The sequence below is a fragment of the Pinus tabuliformis genome, chromosome 7 (genome assembly GCF_031772625.1).
Source record: "Pinus tabuliformis cultivar Carrire ecotype Pingquan chromosome 7, CPIR1, whole genome shotgun sequence".
NCBI classification, from domain to species: Eukaryota; Viridiplantae; Streptophyta; class Pinopsida; order Pinales; family Pinaceae; genus Pinus; species Pinus tabuliformis.
Window position 1 is genome coordinate 423,866,386 of NC_142293.1, and position 20,618 is coordinate 423,887,003.

At 36.3% G+C, this 20,618-nt stretch overlaps 1 protein-coding gene across 1 annotated transcript; it reads right to left on the reverse strand.

Annotated features, from left to right (window-relative positions):
* Nucleotides 1-11,197: 11,197 nt before the first annotated feature.
* LOC149247763 (cytosolic sulfotransferase 1-like) lies at nt 11,198-11,833 on the reverse strand. The gene has a single exon (XM_089445443.1). The coding sequence runs from the start codon at nt 11,831-11,833 to the stop codon at nt 11,198-11,200; it is 636 nt and encodes a 211-aa protein (XP_089301569.1).
* Nucleotides 11,834-20,618: the final 8,785 nt, after the last annotated feature.

Consider the following 20,618-nt stretch of genomic DNA (forward strand, 5'->3'; position numbering starts at 1 on the left):
GGTAGATTGAGCTGAAGGGTAAAGGATCAAAAGAGTTGAAGTAGTGTGATTAGTTTCCTTTATGCAATTTAGATATCATATTGCTTAACTTGTTCATGATTGCTTCCCATAAGGTAGATTGAGCTGAAGGGTAAAGGATCAAAAGAGTTGAAGTAGTGTGATTAGTTTCCTTTATGCAATTTAGATATCATATTGCTTAACTTGTTCATGATTGCTTCCCATAAGGTAGATTGAGCTGAAGGGTAAAGGATCAAAAGAATTGAAGTAGTGTGAATTAGTTGCTTTTCTTTCAGTCTTTGAGTTGCTTTAAGTTCAGTTTTTACTTTCTTCAGTTTTCTTTTTATACAGCAGTAAGGATACTGGGTTTCATAGTCACTAGCTCATTGATTGGTTATTGCATTCTATTTTGATTGAAGTAGCTGCATATTTACACTTTTGTTTAAGTACTAATTCCATCAATAACATGTTTTAAGATCTTTTGAAGTGCTAAGTTTTGGAAGTTATCATTAAGGACATAGGCCTTGTCTTGGAATCTCTATCCATACTTGTCCTTTAAAAGTATTCTTAAGACCTTAGAATAGGATTTCCATTTGCATTAGACACTTTAGGAAACCAACAAAAACAAAAACCCAAAACAAAATAAAATCTATAAAACAACGAAGTAAGAAAAAGGTTAACTAAGCACATATGGTGCACCACACTTCATCAGTTTACGATACCCGGATTGATAATTTATGTAGAGAAATTTAAGACATTAAATTGACTAGACAAACACCAATAATATCTAGGGAAGTTTTGGGATCAATGTTGGATATAGATGCCAATAGGAGTTTTTGTGCATCGAGGATTTGTTGCAAGAATATGAACATGGTAAAGGAAAAACTTCCATAAGATACTATTGAATCTTCTTGGGATCAAGAGCCTTAGATGATTCATAGAACCAACACATCAATCTTTGATATGGGTTTTTGGTAGGCCTTTGAGCGGAATATGGGTGCCATGAATAGGTTTTATGCAATGGAAATGGGTTTGGATGCCTAAACATGATTAAGTGGGTAAAAAAGGGTCTTGACCCATAATTGAACCATGTGAAGCTCCAGTATTATGAATATACCCTACACATAATGACACAAGATGTCAATAAGGGGTCTTTGCCCTAAGAGTTGGATATGGGTGGCACTAAGATGTTTCATGCATTATGTTTGGGTATTGATGCTTTGAACATATATTTGGTATAGAAAAAAAACTCACAACCTTGATATTAGTCAAGGGAGGGAAATAACAACCTCATTCCATAAATAACCACTACATGAGGGCCCAGATGGTTTATGGGTCCTTATCATCATCAAACATTGAAAACAATTATCTTCAAATGTTATTGAAGCTTGTCATGATCAAGAGCCTTGAACAAATACTCAAATGAACAAACATGAACTTTGTAGGATTTCTTTGGCCTCTTAGTAGGATACATGTACCATGGGTTTGTTTAGGCATCTGAAATGTGGGTCAAGGAATAAACATGGTGAAGGGGTAAACAATGAAATGAATCCCTAATTGAACCTTCTCAAACATAAGCACCATGAACGACACCAATAAGCAATGACAAATGCCCTCTCTAAGGGGTTTTGCACATGTAAGTTGAATATTGGTGGAATTATTTTGTCTTAGGTTCATGCCATAGTTGAGGGAGGGAAAGAAGAGACTCTAGCCCTAAATTTTCTTCTCATGCTAAAGGGTGAATCCATAAATATATGAACAACTTTTTAGTGAAATGTGGGAATGAAAAATTGATGTTTCACATTTTTTTTTTAATTTAAACCTTCAAACTCATATATTTGAATGAATAAGTAATCCTTGATATTTAAATAAAAACAATTGAAAACATATTTTTTATTATTTTTTTGAAGTGAACAAATTAAAGACAGATTTTTGTTCCCAAAATTGCATTTCACCTTTTACCGAAAATGTAAAACCGATAACACTCCTCTTTTGAATAAGAAAACATCTATAGAGTGCACACACATATTTTTAAATGTTTTAGTTGTGTAGTTTTAGAGATATCTTTTTGTCTTTGGGGGGCTTGACTATTCGATAAAATTATATGTATAAGTTTTAGAATGATAAAAATGATCAAATGAGAAAGTTTTGTCATTGGATAGAGAATTCAATGATGAATATATATGCATCAAGTCCACCACTTTCCATAGAAGAGATGAAAGAATTTCACCCATTGAAAAAGATGAAGTTCCATGAAAACTCACAAAAATGGCGAAGGATTATTAATTTTGAAGCCCTTTATCGATGTCTAAGTCTCAATCACATTTTTTAAAATTCCTTAAAAACTCTCAACTGTGGTATTTTAAAACCCTTAATCAAGGTTATTTTCAAATATATAATTGTTTTTAGTTTAAAAGTCTTGATTGATGTTTTAAGCCCTCGATTAAGGTTTCAAAACTTGTTCAAGGGTTAAAAACTTGATTAAGATAAAATCTTGATTGAGGGTCCACATAAGCCATTTTCATGTGCATGGCTTGCCAAAAAGTGGGATTGATATTCCTAAGTTCACAGTGAAGTGCCATGGAAATCCTCAAACATGCAGATTAGATCTTTGTTGGTTATCATTTGCTTCCAAGGGTGATGTGGGCACCATTAATAAGTTGGTCACCAAGAATGCATCTAGATATATAACCAAGATTGTGAGAAACAAGAACAACCTTATGCTCTAAATTATTCTTATCTCCATTGCTAAAAAAAAAACCTAAAATCGACAAAATATTGCATACCATGTGCAAATTTTCAATATGAGTTATTTACCAAGGGACACTATGTGTTTTCAATGATATTAATGGGTCTTTCCATCTTGATAATGGTTAATAAAGTATAATAAGGGCCTTTGGCATTTAACAAAGGCTATTGGGCTTGAGCATGGTGAAATATGCATTGACACACCACATAGGACCTTTTTATGGGATGCTTTCTCTCTAAGTGAGATATGGTTGTCATTATTTGGTTTTGGGAATCAATGTTGGATCTAAAAGCCTAGACCATGGTCAAAAAGGAATACAAGGTCCTTATGTGGGAAACTAAACCTTCTAGGTTGCAAGTATTATTAACATGGTATTCAACCATGACACATGTCCTCTCTATAGAGTCTCTAACACCCATGTAGTATTCCCTTTGTCATTAGGCATAGAAGGGATGGGCCTACGCTCTTGACTATGCATAGGAGAGAAAAGTAGGTCCTAATGCTAATGTTTTGCGTTTGAAACATAAGTCCTAATAATAAAGGAAAGGAAGACTCACATACTTATGAATTTATGTAATAAAACAGATGAGTATTATTATTAATGCATGTGCATTCTTGTATATTCCAAAAATGGTGGGCTTGCCTCTTTTCCTATATATGTTAGATGAGTTAGCTACTTTGTTTTTAGCTTCAAATTAGCAAACCTTGTTGTTCAATCTGCATAATAAAAAACAAATCCATTTTTTAACACCCTATTCTTATCGCTAATTTCAACCATATATTTTAGATATAGTCTACATGTTCATCAATGATGAAATTGTGCACTCATTAAATATTTGTATGAAGATACACGATATTTGCTCATTTCAATAAAAAATACATGAGCATATAGAATAAAAAGTAACATACCACAAATAGAAGAATGCAATTTTTTTAATTTATCAAATTTCCATAAATGAAAGTGATATATATTCCAAAAACCAAACTACTTTTCATTTCATATCCTAATAAGTTGTGCAAGTACATATAATAAATCCTAGTCAATAGATTGTTTTTTTTCTAGATTTCTATTACAACTAAACTGTCATGATGGGGAAGCATTAACTTGCATCATGCCAACCAAATACATAAAATGACTTAAGAGATCATAGCACAAACAATGTAATACAAATATGAGTTCAAAAGTTAATTCTAGAAGAGGAGTGGTTCAAGTTTAATGCACAAAGTCCAAGTGGAGCCATTAGAGAATTTTTTAGTTTTAAAATGAACCTCAAAACAAAAATGTACAACCAAAATCAAATTTATAAGAACTGATATGATTCAAGATGATGATGATGATGATGTCAATCATGGGGGATGGTTCACCATTTTTGGAGTAAAAAAGTAAAAAAATTAAAGAAAAATAAAGAAAAACACTTTTTCAATTCATATTTTCAACTTATCTCCTACGATTTTACTCAAATTTAGAGCCAAATCACTCATTGGATGTGGAATTTAATTCCTCTTCTAAGGAGTACCCATGTTGCATATTTTTGATGGACCATGCCAAACAAAAAATGAGAAATACATGAAAAACACGATTGCAAACACACTTTTCATGTATTTCTCATTTTTCATATAGCGGGGTCCATCAAAAGTATGCAACATGGGCATTCTTTGGATGAAGAATTAAATTCCACATCTAATGAGTGCTTCCGCTGGAAATTTTAGTAAAATCGTATGGAGATAAGTTGAAAATACGAGTTGAAAAAGTAGTTTTTTTCCCCTCTAAAATTTGATGATGTAATATAATCTTATTTTATTATTTCCACTCTTATTATATTAATATTGTTTAATAGGCCCATTTTAAACCTCAAAATTTCTCTAATGCTTGAGAGATAAGTTATGGAAATATGCTAAACTTGTTTAGATTTAAAGGTCGAAATGCTTATATCAATTGCCTATAGTCCCGACTCCCTTTCTCATTTCAGGAGAAGCAACAAGGCCTTATTGACCCTATAAAAAAATGGAAAATAATTTTTTCTTTGTATGATATTACAAACACTAATTTAATATGAATGTTTTTTATTAGATTAGCATTTACTATGTAGAAGTTTCACGAAAGAAGCATGTCCTTCTTGTCGCCAACTAGAGATCATTTGAAATTTATTTTGGAATCATCATTATGCCTATTGGTATTGCAATTTTATTTAGAACAAGTTGAAGTACACTTTCCTAAGTAAGATCCACCAGAAAGGAACTCTATTAGGGAATGAGGATTCCATTGAAGTGAAATATAATAACATAATATACTAATGGGAACATATATGATCTTCGCTCAAAACAAGGTTATATTTTCTAGAATTAAGATGGTTATCTTGACCATATACATGAGATCGCCTTTCACTATTAGTGATGCTTTTTATATATTGTCTCAAATCAAAAGATAAGTATCTTGACAATAGACATTCAAGAATGACTACCTTTAATGCCATGGATGTCCAAAAGATAAGTATCTTGACAATAGACATTAAAGAACGACTACCTTTAATGCCATGGATGTCCCTTCTACCTGTAATGCTAAATTTCATGTTTAAAATCTATAAATTGTATATGAAAACTAAAACTAAAACTGGAAATTAAATTCCACTAACAATTTATCTATTCATGATTAAATTTGTAAATTAACAATTAATTTCTAAAAATAAACATTACAAATATGATCTTTATGAAATGTAAAACGACTACTTCTTAATACAAAACTATGTTTTGCACATTAAATTTGAAGCACTACATATATGTCATTTCTTAACTCTACTTGTCTCAACCTTATATCCAATATGTTAACTTCTATTATATGTCAACAACATATATAAATGAACATAAAACATCATAATGTTTTAAGGCTTTAACTATAATAATAAATGAATCTAAAAATTCAATATATTTGAGATAGAATGTATTCTCATTTAGATTTTAGTACTTGAATTATTTTAATTAGTTAAATATTTTTTAAAAATTAAAAATAAAACAAAAAATGTATGATTTCAATTTTGAAATTAATTTAGGTTTTAAGACTTTAACTACAATAATAAATGAAACTAAAAATTTAGTATATTTTAGATAGAATGTATTCTTTTGTAGATTTTAGTACTTGAATTATATTAATTAGTTAAATATTTTTAAAAAATAAAAATGTATGATTTTGAAATTTATTTATATAACAAAAATTAATTCATATAATTTAACTTATTATGGTTTAATTATATATTTTATGAATTTTAATTATTTTAAATTCAATTTATTAATATGAAATTCAGACTAATTTATTTTATTATGCCATTATTTTTTAACATTTTCTAATTATTATTAATTTTATTTAAAATTTAATTTAAATTTTTAAAAACAATTTAAAATTATAAATATAAGATTGCAATATTTTGATGGATTAAGAATTTTTATTTCAGAATAATGAATATTATAATTTCATTGATAATTATATCGCTCTATTCCTAAAATCCTAAAATTAAAATTTTAACTGGTTAAAAATATTATGTTTTATAAATGTGAATTGTTTTTCAATTTAATTTATTACTTTTACATAAACAACAATACAACTCTATTTAATTGGAAAAAAAAAAAACAAAACAAAACAAAATTAAAGAGATCTATAAATATAGAAAAAGGCCATATAACATATGCAAATTTATTTAAAACACTTCTAATACAAACCTACCTTAAACATTTTTTAAAAGAGACTAAAAATAGTTGAAAATCTTAGGTTAATTTACACTGATACTAAATTATCTCTTAACATTAATAATGCAATTTCATGTATATCTACTTTAATTTAAAAACAAATTAACAAATTTATGAATGTCAATTCAGAAATTAACACATCTATAAATGTCATTTCAGAAGCCCATATACATATTCCTATAAAACATTTTTGGAAAAAAAAATCGAAGATAGCTTATGTTGAGCAGCATAATAATTAGCATTTCATGAACAATACAAGTCGCACCGAAAATCCCAAATATATGTAAACTGAGTCTTTATTTAAAATTCATGGTACAGTGACATTTATGACACTGCACAACTATCCATCATGTCTGGTGGAACATACTGGACTTATTACACACCAATTGGAGAGACGACCACTATACAAGAGATTCTATTGATTCAGGTGTGGCAGCTGCTCGTGCCGCACTGGCAGTTTGGGTGGCACTTGCAGTCATTCTCTAGAGATACATCTGCAGCATGCCTGTTTACACCAAACCCAAATAAATTCAAATATCATGTCATTTTGAAACCATAGAAATGAAACTTATAACAACTACATATAACGCAATACCCCATTTCATAAGTGGTCTCCACAATACAGTCCATCTGGAAGCCCTTTTTACTGTGAAACAAAACAACCCAAAATCGAACGAGCTCAGACATAGCTAGATTCGAACTCGTGACAAACGACACGAAAGTTGAAAAGGGAAAGGAAGAAAGATTGATAGAAATCAAGATTAAAAGAAAATTGTAAAGAGAGGAGTAGAAAACATACGTGCAGTGGCTATTGTCAGCGCAGTCACAATTTGCGCAGTCGTTTGACATGTTCGCAACAACAATTATCGCAGAAACCAATTCCTTCGCATGTAACTTCTCAATTGCTCGCTTACCTTCTCAAGCTTTGCTCACCCACCAATATACAGTAGAACATCAACAAAATCAGATTGATCAGCGGTTTCCCTACGCTGCTCTACATGACGGTGCTCTTCGATGATATTGCTAATGAAAGATCTCACACATGGCACCAGGTGGGCACAACGAGCATTGATTCGAACCTGCTTCCAAAGTTGCAGTTGCCCATGATATTGTTCAGCAGTATCAGGGGACGTTTAGATAAAAGAAACTCCAGATGAAAGAGCATGCATCAAAACAATTATATGATAAAAAGGCGGGACAACTGATTTCAAAACAGGGCGGGACAACAAATTTAAAATTCAAATGACAGGAAGCGCGACTGCATCAGACACTAATATATCATGAAGATCACCTGAAAGCTCTGACCCTATCACAAAGTTCAACCATTTCTTACTCTTCACAAATTCAAGACAAGGCCACAATACAAACCCAATTAAAACAGCGCTGATGCTGGCAGCCATGACTTTAAAAGAAGCAACTGCTACCACCAGAACCAGTAACAACGAAGGTATTAGACAGAGGAGAATAACTCCAACAGTCCCAAGAGGAACTTTATAGGGCTGAGCAAGTCCTAGCTTCTTGATTCTTAAACATATAAAGGTAGGAAACTCTGCAAACATACCAAAGCAATAGAGATCATTCTCAGCTACTACAATTTCTTGAAAACTCAATGAAATTCCAGAAGCAAAAAACATAATGGCCAGAAGAGGAGTTCCATATCTTGATCTGACAGCAAACAGAGCAGGAAGCATGCCTGATTGTCCCATACCAAGAAGCTGAAAAGAATCAATGCTCATTTCAATTCAAAAAATTTACGTGGCACAGCCCACCCTCTCACATTTCATTTCAAGCGGGACTGTGAGTTTGAAATTTTGAGCGGGACTACGAGTTTGAAATCTTGTGCGCGGAGGTTTAGTTGAATTTGTTTAGGTGGAAAGTGCATTTTCCTTAACTACATCCACTTGCATTAAGTACATCCAAGTGATTAAGTCAGAGAGGAGGAGCCTGTCAGAGTGGGAGCGGTGGTGGAGCCTAAGTCAGAGCATAGGAGCCTGTCAGAGCGGGAGCGGTGATGGAGCCTGCTGCAGTCAGAGCTATGGAAACCGTCGGAAAATAATTCATGATGTATGGGCATGTATGTTACCATGCACGCAAGGAATCAGAATCTGTTAGCCGGAGAAATGATGCACATGGGTTGACAGCCAAAGTCGATGTTAGAGCCCCTCTTCCAAGACTGTTCTTACAGTCTCTTAAGGGGCATTAATGGATCTATAGAGGTGGAAATAGGTCTGGTTATACAGAAGATATTGTTTTTGGGTCTGGTTTTTGGCAAGGGCATATACGGAAGATATCCGCATATTTTCCGTATATGTGTAAATTTCTTATATGTGCATATCTACCGTGTATGCATATACGGAATATATGCGCATATCTTACGTATATCCCTAACTTTCTTATATGTGCATATCTTCTATGTGCATACGGAAATTGCGCATATACGGAAGATATGCGCATATATGGAAATTGTGCATATACGGAAGATATGCGCATATCTTCCGTATATCCCTAACTTTCTTATATGTGCATATCTTCCGTATATGCACATCATTTATGTATTTACATCGTATATTTGCAAATTCCATATACAGAAATTGCGCATATACGGAAATATAAATTTCCGTATATGCGCAATTTCTGTATATGGAATTTGCGCATATATGATGCAAATACATAAACGACGTGCATATCTTTTGTATATGCGCAACTTCCGTATAACCAGACCCAAAAAAAATATCAAAGACTTTGCTCTTCCTTTCCTTCTCTTCGTTGGTTATGAGGTTCCATCCCAAGTGACCCTCGCACTTCTTATTGCAGACTTATTCTTGACCAAAAAACTGAGTTCCAAATGGAGGCTGAGCTACCTATTTATAGTGGTTTCCCATGAAATAAGTCGACTTCTCCTTGTACATAGGCTGACATGCCATTTGGTGTAGGTTTAATATTCCATCTTGAGGCCGACTTCTTGGTGGAGCTTGAGCTTGGTCTTGGAGGGCCTTTTTACTCTTTCATTGACTCATATACAAATGTAACATGCCCAAGAAGGGTATTCCATACATGACATTGACTCAATAGACTTTTATGACTTGATGACAAAACCTATAGGCTCACAATGGGAACCTTAACTAAAATAAAATTCCTTGATCATGAAACCTATGATTCAAGCATTACAAAATATATATATATATATATATTCTTCTTTACATCAATTACACATGTCATTATGAAGACGGAACCTAGTTACACTTTTCAACAATGGGAAGTCATTGAGTCTTTAAAATAATAATAATAATAATTAATTGATGTCCTTGTTTCTTTATCTTAAGAATACAATGCTTGAAACTCATCAAAGCAAGTTCTCATGGGTTAAGTAGAGACACCTAAAAGAAATTGACTTTATATTATTTCATGGTATTGATTTACAAAATTGTTTATAAAGATGGCATAATATATAGTAGTATACCGGATTTATTTTGATGAAAGTACTTTAGTGTATTGCAGTTTCTCGAGTTCCATAAGGAGCACACTCTACATTCAACACCAGTAAGCAGTAAGGTCACTAACATAAGCATATTGATTGATGTAGGTTTTGATACAGGAGGTGGATGGTGTAGATCAAAAGTGAGATACTATATTTTACCTTCAACAAGATAGATTATTTTAGTTACTACTCTTTTAAATGTAATTTTGAACATATAAAATAAATATCAATTATCATTTATCATTTATCTAAATTTATTTTAATTTTAAAAATTTAATTGTTATCCATTTTAATTATTATTTATCTAAATATTCAAAGAACGATTGAGACAAAGTCTTCTACCATATTAATCCTATTAACAACAAATAATTTCAGCACTACATAATGGCAGGAAATGTCAACACAATAATCTCTATTTTTTTCACAATAATGAAAATGTATCAAAAATAATTAGAAAAATTGATTTTCACTATTATATCAAATAAACTATACTATTTTCATAAATATAAAAACTTAAAATCCACACAATTAGAACAAATATTACATAATATTTTTATAAATATTAAAACTTAAGACCCACAGTTATAAACACCTTCACTGTCACCGAACATAATTTCATAAATATCAAAACTTAAAGCCCACACAATTACAACAAATACAACATAATATTTTCGTAAATATGCAAACTTAACCCACACAATTATAAACACCTTCAAAGGCACACCCAGACAATTAGAAACACCTTCACCAACCCACTGTAGCAGACTCGACAACGCCTATCTGATAAACAAAAATAGTTGACAGTAATATAATAACATTCTACACCACTTAGCGCTTATCTCATAATGGAAATGGATCAGTAATGTGATGGCTTTCTATAAACTGTATTTGAAATGGAGGCCCTCGTTGTTCAATTTCTGCTCGATCTCTAAATAAATACGCTCCTCCATCTGTGGCGTGAAATGCTTCTTCCACTCGCCCACTTTTCCCTCTCTGAAGAAACTGTGGTTGGGCATTCGAAATTTATTTTCCAACCCTCTGCCGGTTTTGTTCACCTCCGCTGTTGACAGGCTCTGGAAACTGCACTTCTCCGCAATTATTGCAGCGTTCTCCTCCACGAGTTGAGGAGAGCAGCCCAAGAAAAGGCCAAGCTTTTTAACGCAACCCACGCAATCGGCTTGCAGGTCCTCGTAAGTAACAAACATCATCTTATTTGGATCCCGTCTGCTTTCACGCTAATAACTCAAGACGCTTGCCGCAAACGGGCCGCCATGGAAAAATCCAGAGCAAAACCCATCAAACAGAGCTTCCTTGCTCAAATCTCCATTTGAATAAGAGAACTCGTCTTCATGGAGTTTATTGAAGAATTTCCAACGAGAAACAGAGACATCCCTGGGGTTGCGAGCAATGTAAACAATCTTACAAGCAGAAGACCTGACAGGAGGAGGCAGCAAACTCAATGGCAAATGGGTGTGTAGCACACGCGGCGATGGAAACTTGGAAAAAATGGAAACATCGTACTGTTGATGCTCAGCAATAGAATCGAAGAGGTAAGCCTCCATGGTGGGTACCAAAGAATGGGGACTTCCGTCTTCCATAGAAGCCCCGAAATTCGTGTCTTCTGTCCAAAATTGGACGGTGGTGTGAAGCAATGCTTTACACCATGTTGTCACCGTTTTTGGTAATGAAGCTAAGAAAATGTCGTCCCGCTGCAGTTGGAATTCCCTTTGCGTGACCTTCACTGCTGGTATTGTGTTGGCCTGTATCCAAAACCCTTCACACTTCTGGGTCCTCATCCTGCAGGACGCACTGAGGTCAGTCGATGAGGAATTTTTCAATTCCATAGTCGATTCTTCTTCTACCGCCGCCATGATCTCGCCCTCCTGTTGTTGTTGTCGCTGTTGACAACTGGAAAACGACTCCACTATGAGCAATGGAGCTTTAGATTCACTTAAGGGGCAGGCTTTTTACTACCGCTGCCATGATCTTGCCCTCCTCTTACTGCTGCCGCTGTTGACAACTGGAAAACGACTCCACTACGAGCAATGGAGCTTTAGATTCACGTAAAGGGGAGGCTTTTTACTGAAAAAAAGGGGAGGCTTTAGCGCTGTATGGTGGGCGGTTAAATTCAAATTTGAATTCGAATTCAAATCGACTAATGATATAAATAACATTAATATCGTCAGCCTGAAGCAAGTCTGCGCAGTGAGCCAGGCAGGAGCATGTGCGGTGTGGTCGCCGGAAAATCGCGATGAGTCGATGGTATGTATGAGGCTATGGCATCCCTGGGGATGCAGGAGTGTCATGTGTCACATGTACTTACTGGTGCATTAATGGATCTATAGGGTTGAAAATAGCTCTGGCCTTAGTCGACACCTCAAGCAAATCACTAAGAACAAACATGTCCTTTTCAGGGAAAGTTTGCTTTGCACATCAAAAGTCACTTACAACAGACAAAGGCGGTCTTTTCCACGCGTCAGGGAAGTTTGTGCGAAGCTTTTGAGCTTACAACAGACAAAGGCAGCCTTTTCGACGCGTCAATAAAGTCATAAGGTACTCAAGAATAGTTTGCGCCTGAAGCAAGTTAGTGAGAACAAACAGATGCTGCCTGAAGTTGGTGTGAAGCTTTCGAGCAATAAAAATTCAACCTCAGGACAAAGCTGGCCTTTTCGACGCGTCAATAAATTCATTCAGGACAGACAAAGGTGCTCAAGAATAGTTTGCTTGCACATCAAAAGTCACTTAGAACTGACAAAGACGGTATTTTCCACGTGTCAAGAAAATTCAGCAGACAATGTTACTGAAAAATCTCCCAAATATTGAATTCAATGAATCTGTCATTGTTTTTCATCTCATTGGGAATATTCTTCTTCTAATATAGCGTTACCCACTATGTGCTCTGTTAATTAGATAGAATATTTTATATTATTTTTAATATATTTAATTAATATAGTTGATATATATATTCGGTTAATATATAGTTGATATAAATTTAATTAATTAATCGATATAGTCAATATTGCTGATATGACCAATACTTATTTCTCTCAAATCAAAATATTATTTAATACTTTTTAAATCAATAAATATTAAATCAATAATAGTTGAATCATTATTTTATTTAATCAATAAGTTACCAACACTAACACTTAGCAACTCACATTTAAATATACTTTAATAGATAAGTCACCGCCTCCAACACTCCTTATATTAACTTTAAATTTATTTTCACCTTCATTTAAATTCAAATGGTTCACGCTCCCTTACATGATAGTTGTTGAAGAAGCACTAAGACAAAGCATATCCTGAGTATATTCTCTTAAGATTCAATCTTTACGTCCATTTAAAAAAAAAACAAATGTCAACAAACTTACATCCATGGTCTCATAATTAGAAGTCACTCAAGGAAGAACAAATAATATTGGCATATAAAATTTGTTGTTGCAACCCCATCTTACATTGGGTGTGCTGGTATTTCATGTTTTCCAATAATCCCTCACACCAATTGAAGAGTTTTGGCTTCACACATCATATAGCCAGATCCATATGAGACTTGGTGGCTAGGTATGGTTTTGATGACCCAATTATTCGAAGGATAGTGAAGAGTATAGTCTGTAGGGTGACCTATGAGATATCTTTGATGGATACCTTATTGCTCAGTTTTCTCACACATGGCCCACAATATTGAGCCACATACTCATCTACATTGTCATTTATAGTTCTCCTCACACCATCTAGAACCATTAGTGCACCTTGCCTGTGTGAACCTATCAGAAATCTTATGTCTTCTACCTCTAGCTGCAAAATTCCCCCATCACTATGAAATGTTGGTTTTGGAAATCCCACATCTCCACCAAACATTGTAGTAACCCTGTCTAGCTCTTCATGCTCAAAATAAGGAAACCATGCTCAAACTAAACCTCCAATGTGATGACTAAGGAAACCATGCTCAAACTAAACCTCCAAGGATCTTTGATAAAGACCACCACAGTGTTTCAACTTGCAGATAAGTCCACAATGGGTCCTGAGGGAGTTGTTGAGGATGTAATGGTCTCTATTGATTCCCGGGAGTATCTTGCTAACTTCTTAGGTCTCCAGCCCAAGACCAAATTCAATGGCTATCCTCTCATCCTTGGAAGACCATGGCTAGCCAATGATGATGCTTACATAAGTTGTAGAGCTAGGAACATGACCATTAAGAATCGGAATTTGTCCAAACAATTGGTATTGTACTCTCCTTCTCAACCATCCTTGGAGCATGACTTACCCCTATGGTCAGAAGAGGAGGAGGAACATGAAGTGTATCATACCACATCCCATCCAATCTATATCCTTCATGTTATTATAAGAGGGAGGCAACCTGATTAAGATGACCTCAATGACTAAATCCTCCAAAACCATCCCCCCCAACAGCATGCCTCTTGATCAGGGTAAATTTTAAGGATGTGTTGTAACAGCTACAACCACGATTTTTCCAAGGAAAAAAAATGATCATTTTAAATATAATTATCCTAATTAAAAAATAAACCATAAAATTTAGTATAATTAACACATCAAGTAAGCCGCCACAAAATTATAATGTAGATAAGTAATCAAGACACAATCCTCAGTTTTGGTATGTAATTACCTAACACATACAAAAATTTAATGAAAATATGTCAACTTGTGCACACATGACAAAAAGACACAAAATTTAAAAACCTTCTTTAAAAATAGATAAAATATTTTGAAACACTAAAAACTTGTCATATGACTTGAAAACACAAAATATAAAAGCCTTCTTTAAAAAGAGATAAAAATTTTGAAACACTAAAAACCTGTCATATGAGTTGAAAATATGTTGTATATTAATTGAATTGAACAATAAAAGCTTGTAATACTCTAATATGTCCTCTACAAATCAATAGGTCTGACTAGAATTTAATGTGAAAAGTGAAAGTTATGGTAAATTTCCAAAATCTTGGTACTTTTTGGCACCTTCCCAAGAGAAAACTTGGATGACCAGCCATTTATTGAATCCTTCAAATCTGATTATCAAATTTTTACCTAATGTACTTCAATATGTACTGTAAAATTTGTTAAAATTTTACAGTTTGAGGTTCCCAGGAAAAGAATTATAGCCAATATGCCATGATCACCCATTTCAATCTAATTTCAAGACCATTAACAAACCTCAATTACCATACGGTATATTTCATAAGTTATGGAAAACTAGATTCTAAATTTTTTACTAACCATACCTTATGATCCCTTCTTAATCACTAGAAATTTCACATTCTAAAGCATCCCAAAAAAATTATATACCGAAAAATGTTGAGATGTCTCATTTGAAATAGATTTTAAGATTAATCAATAACCCTAACTTCCATTGCCTATATCTAAGAAAATATAGCAAACCAAAATCTAAAATTTTAGCTAAATGTGCCTTGAGATCACTCCTCAATATCGTGAAAATTTCACCATCCCGAGCAAGGTCGGTGCTCGTCGTGCGAAAAGTAACCGAACCGGGCCAAGCCCACTACCTTTTGTACAGTGATGTGTGGTTTAACGGTAAGACACATGGGCGAAGCCCGGGAGGTCTGAAGTTCAAATCTCATTGAGTACAGTGACCTGCTGTGGTGGCGGCTAGAGGGGCAGACCCTGTTATAGACATTTTTGTGCCTCGCGTCAAGGAGCAGGAAATGTCGATAATTACAGGGATCCTCAGTCCCTAAACATGTTGTTCTTACCCCTAAAAGAACAAGGTCATCAATCAACAGCACTTCCAATCAGTTCTCCACCTGAAAACACTTCAGAACAGGCTTATTTTGGATCATGTCAGCTGCTTAACTGAGCTTCTGCGCTGTATTGCAACTGTCCCACTCTGTACCTGCGCTGAAAGTCAAAAACAATGAAGGCTACCTGCGCTGGGCGAGATTGGCCAAGTGGCACAGTCCTCCTGCAAGGTGTCAATTGCCCAGGAAGCTTCCAAACTGACACTTGGTTCATCAGATTCGCCTTGTGATGAGTAAGAGGTACTTGATCACCATGTGTAACCAAGGATCTCCAAGTGGACTCAAGAACTGAAGATTAACTGAAGAGGGAGAGGACACTAGTCAGCTCTATGCCAGCCTCAAGCTGACTCATCCTCTCTTCTTCTCTCCTATATATAGAGCTCTTCTATGAGGTCTAAGGAGGAGGGAATTAGGTATAAGCAAGGAGGTGCTGTTGGTATACTGCCAGGATTATTGGGTGATTGTTTTACTAGAGGTGAAGAAGAGAGTTCTTGCTGCCGAGGAGGTGCTGCTGGATTGGGGCCAACATCATTGGTTGTAACTTCCTCTGGAACCCTGTTACTTTCTATCAATAAAGTTTGCATGTTCTTCTATATACTTGTTTTACATAGATGCTTTTGTGTTTACATGTATATTTGATGCAACCTAATCCATTCTTCAATTATGATTGCTTGTATCTCGTAGTTTGCTCCCTTTTGTTGTGCAGATTCTGTGTGTAGCTGGATCGGCTTGGAGAGTAAAGAGCTGGGAACGGGATACAAAGCGAGAAGGACAAGGATCGACTAAGCGCAAGACACCAGGTTGGTTGATCCTCTTTCTATTCTCTCTGTGCTTTCATAAAGATGAACATGAAAACTTTGTCATTCGGTTGTTGCTAAAGTCTGTCACCTTTAGAAAGGGTTAGTGTCATCCGCATCGGATACTTTTCCCCACAACAAACTGGCGACTCCGCTGGGGAGATCCTAGTATCTTGTTGTTGTAGAATTTTGCTATTCATTTCTTGAAGAAAGGAGTACCGAATCGAAAAGCTTTTGACTCTATCAAAAGCGAAGTAGAGGGTTGCTACTCTTGCTCCTTTGCTGAGCAAATTCAAGATTTAAAGAGCTAATCTACAGATGAATCCTTACTCTTAGTGATAGATCTTTATCCTCTTGATCATCCCTTAGCCTGTACTTAACCCATAGCATTTTATTTCAGTCAAAACAGTACATTTTTGAGCTTTTTATGACCCGGAATTCTTAGCAGACGTAACTCTCGTAAGTCAGTGCAGGCTGTCCACAGGCAGTCTGCATTACAGCGCAGGTGCTCCCTTCGGGAACTGCGCTGAGAGTGAAACTGGCAGACCAGTGCCTGCACTGGTCCAGTTGGCCTTAGTCTAGCTCAGCTCTTCCTTTGTGTCTTGGCCCTGTTTGCACTTGTTTTTGGCTGATTGCTTGCTGGTTATTGTATTTGCTGTAGACCACTTCTCCTTGACATTATTCCGCCTCAGTTGTGTGATGAAATTGTAAACGTTCTTTCAGTATTTCTTGTTTCAGTTACAATTTCCCATTGTGAAAAGCGAACCTAGTAGCTGTGGCCTCTTAGATTGCAATCTTATGAGTTAGTGTTATTGCTGTTCATAGCTGTTTTGGATTGGTTTGCTTCTCACTTTATGGTTTGAATCTATACTTTTCCTGTATTTAAAACAAGTCTTTCATAAGGTGTTATTTTGATTGTGGACAAGCTTGTTTATTTCTACTTGAAAGTTGATTCAAAAATCATACAACAGTTTCCTTTTGTTAAGCATCAACATTAAGGATAACGAAAAGAAATACATGCATTGTGCATTTTGCATTTGACTGTATGCTTGACGATTTAGGAAAATGTGCATTTTAGTGTGTGTTCTTTGATCTGTGGAAAAAGTTGTGTCTTGCTCTTTCCTTAAGTAGATTAAGGTTTTCAAAGTTGAAAGATTGAAAAGATTTTGCTTCTCATTCTTAGATTGCATATAGGAAGTTGTATATATACATTTCGTGGCGAACCTGAAAGGCAAACTGTTAAGGAAGATCAACATTAAAATAAACTCAATTTACATAACAACGCTTTGGAATTTAACGCAAACATCTAGAGGTCTAGGTAGAGACGTGTTCCGGCGTCGTTAAACATAGTGACTGTCGATCTCTACGAAGGTGGGTGATTCCTCCTGAGAGTCGGTGGCACTAACACGGATTTGAGCTCCCGCGTACCGTCGCGTATATTGGGAGACCCCTATAGGCTTTTATCCTTTATCCTTAGGAAACCGTGTCGGCCGCCCTACTGATCGCGATGCAGTGAACACAGCATTCACGAAGATCGACCACCCGTACCGTAAAACGTATTCTGTGGTTTCGCGAAAGGTTTGGCACACCCTCTGCCTAGATCTCCAGAGCAGTTTCTTTTGGCCCTTTTCAAACTCTATAACTGAAAAGGTCCAACCGAGCATTTGTCACTTCGGGCTCGTTAATACATCGAAGGCGACTAGAGTCATCTTTAGCTTTTTCTCGACTCTTAAAACATGAAAAAGCAAGTTTGTGTCTAAAAGCGTCGTAAATAAAACTTATTTTAAAGCGGAACATAATCACCTGTTATTCCCACGTTGATATTTCAGTTGAAAAGTATGGAGCCCACCAACCAAGGAAGTAACCTTGGCGGAAGTCCAAATCCCTTCTCCTCTTGGGGAGATGTTGGTGCGCCTCATATGGCTACATTGTCACTTCCAGGATTGACAATCGGCCTTCCTGTTTGGCTCTTTTCAACTAATGTTGTCCAAATCGCCGCTAATCCTGAGCAGTCGAATCAACTGTCAGAACAATCTAGAACTACCCACCAGCCTTCTGCCTCTTGTGATACTTCCTCTGATCCTTCATCTTCGCAGGGTAGAGCCGGCAAAAGTCAGCCTCCCAAGGAGAAGAAGGAAAAGAAGAAGAAAGGGAAGAAGCAGAAGGAGCCTCTGGCGAAGGCGACTGGGGGCAAGCAGAAGAAAACTGACAAAAACCCACACACTGCACCGACCGGGCCTAAATCGCCATGTGTCATTTGCAAAGGGATCCATTTCCATCGTGATTGTCCTTGTATTCCCCGGATACTAAGGGACTGGTCCCCGAGGTTGCACAATCCGGTAGCATCAACCTCTGGTTGTCAAGTTGATTGCATTCCCTCAACTAGCGAGAGTGAAGGACGAAGAAGGGGACCAAGATCACCCTGTCTATTGTGTGAAGGTCACCATGCCATCCACAAATGTCCATTCTTAGATGAGGCAAAGAGAGTTTTGGAAGATCGCCCGGTGTCACCGGTGCAACTTCCGCCTGGATACCGAAAACTCGCGCCTAATCCCTCGATAGTTGAAAATCCAGTTGAACCACTCAAGTGGTCAGCTGATGTATCAGTCATTGAGAATGAACCTACCGAATCTAGACCAGACGAAAGTCTAAAGGTCGAAACGGCAGTTGACCCGGTTCTTCCTTCAAAGGTTCTATCGTCCAATGACTCCGTCATTGAAGACCCGTCTTCAAATGACACCGTCACCGAAGTGTCGTCTTCATGTGACACCCTCACTGATGAGAACAAGGATGACACCATCCAGGTTCTCTTTATCAGCACCGACTCCGACGAGCATCCGGGCAATGCGCCCATTCCTTTATCGCAGGAAGGAACATCATCTGAGTCGTATCCGGCCGTATATTCGGTCCCACCACCAAGCAACCTGGTTGTATCCTTTGATTGGAATCAACTAGGCAGACCCCGGTTACCAGCCAGTACACCATTTAGAATCATTGTCCAGATCTATAGAATGGTTATGGCTGGTACTATCATTGATGAAGGGGCGTCTGTGAGTATCCTTTCCTCTATTGCTTGGAAAGCACTGGGTTCCCCAGCGCTTTTACCTGAGTTGAGAAATCTCTCAGGTTTTGATAAAGGAACCAGTCGACCATTAGGAATCCTCCTCGATGTACCTGTTACATTGAAGGGGAAGACCATCAGGATGAACGTGTTGGTAGTTCAAGGACCCTTGGATTATAACCTACTCCTTGGACGCGACTATATTTATTGCATGGGAGCGATAGTCTCCTCACTCTTTAGAGTAATGTGTTTTCCACACGAAGGAAGGGTGGTCAAGCTCGTAGACCAGCTTTCATTTCCGGGATCTCGCATCGCAAATAGTCAAATACCAATCCTAAATGGTCTGTTCACTCAAGATTCGCCTCCGCCCCCAGTCCTCCTTCCCGATGAGCGCGAGTAATTAGGAAAGAAAGACTAGGACCCAGGGGGCATGCACCCTGGTCTGCTTCGGGCAGAAGAAACTCCGGGTATAAGGAAGAATTTCCGCAGGAGAACATGACTAGTCCGTACCCCGTCCGAAGGAAGTGGGGTTGTTCTGGAATAATGATCTTTTGTTAAAGTTATGTGTTTGGGAATCATTCACCTTTGTCTAAAAAAGTGGGCAATGCCCAAGTAGGAATTCCCTTATTGTAACAAGTAGTCACCATCTTTAAATTCAAGCCTCGCCCATCGAAACATATGTTTTGAAGGATAAGCAGGGGCAGTAAACTAAGAAGGAGACCGTATTGTTGTGACAGAGGGTAACCATCTTTGGACAACCCAATGATAGACACCGCCGAAGAAAGAGATTGATTTGCGACAGCGAATAGAACCACTCTTCGGATAATAAGAAAGAGGCAAGCCTCCCTCGATAATACCAATGTTTTATCTTTGAGTAGTGTTCTTCTATTGTCACAATAGCTGTTTGTTAAAAGTGGGCCGACAGGAAGTCTGAGTACTACGTAAGACCCCTTAAAATAACGAGAAGACAAGTATCGTTAGCATTAGATTAGCAAGATGACAAATAACTATGAACACCCAAAGA

Bases quoted from the DNA above. Each gene is read 5' to 3' on its own strand.
- LOC149247763 (XM_089445443.1), bottom strand. From the start codon at position 11,833: ATGGCGGCGGTAGAAGAAGAATCGACTATGGAATTGAAAAATTCCTCA.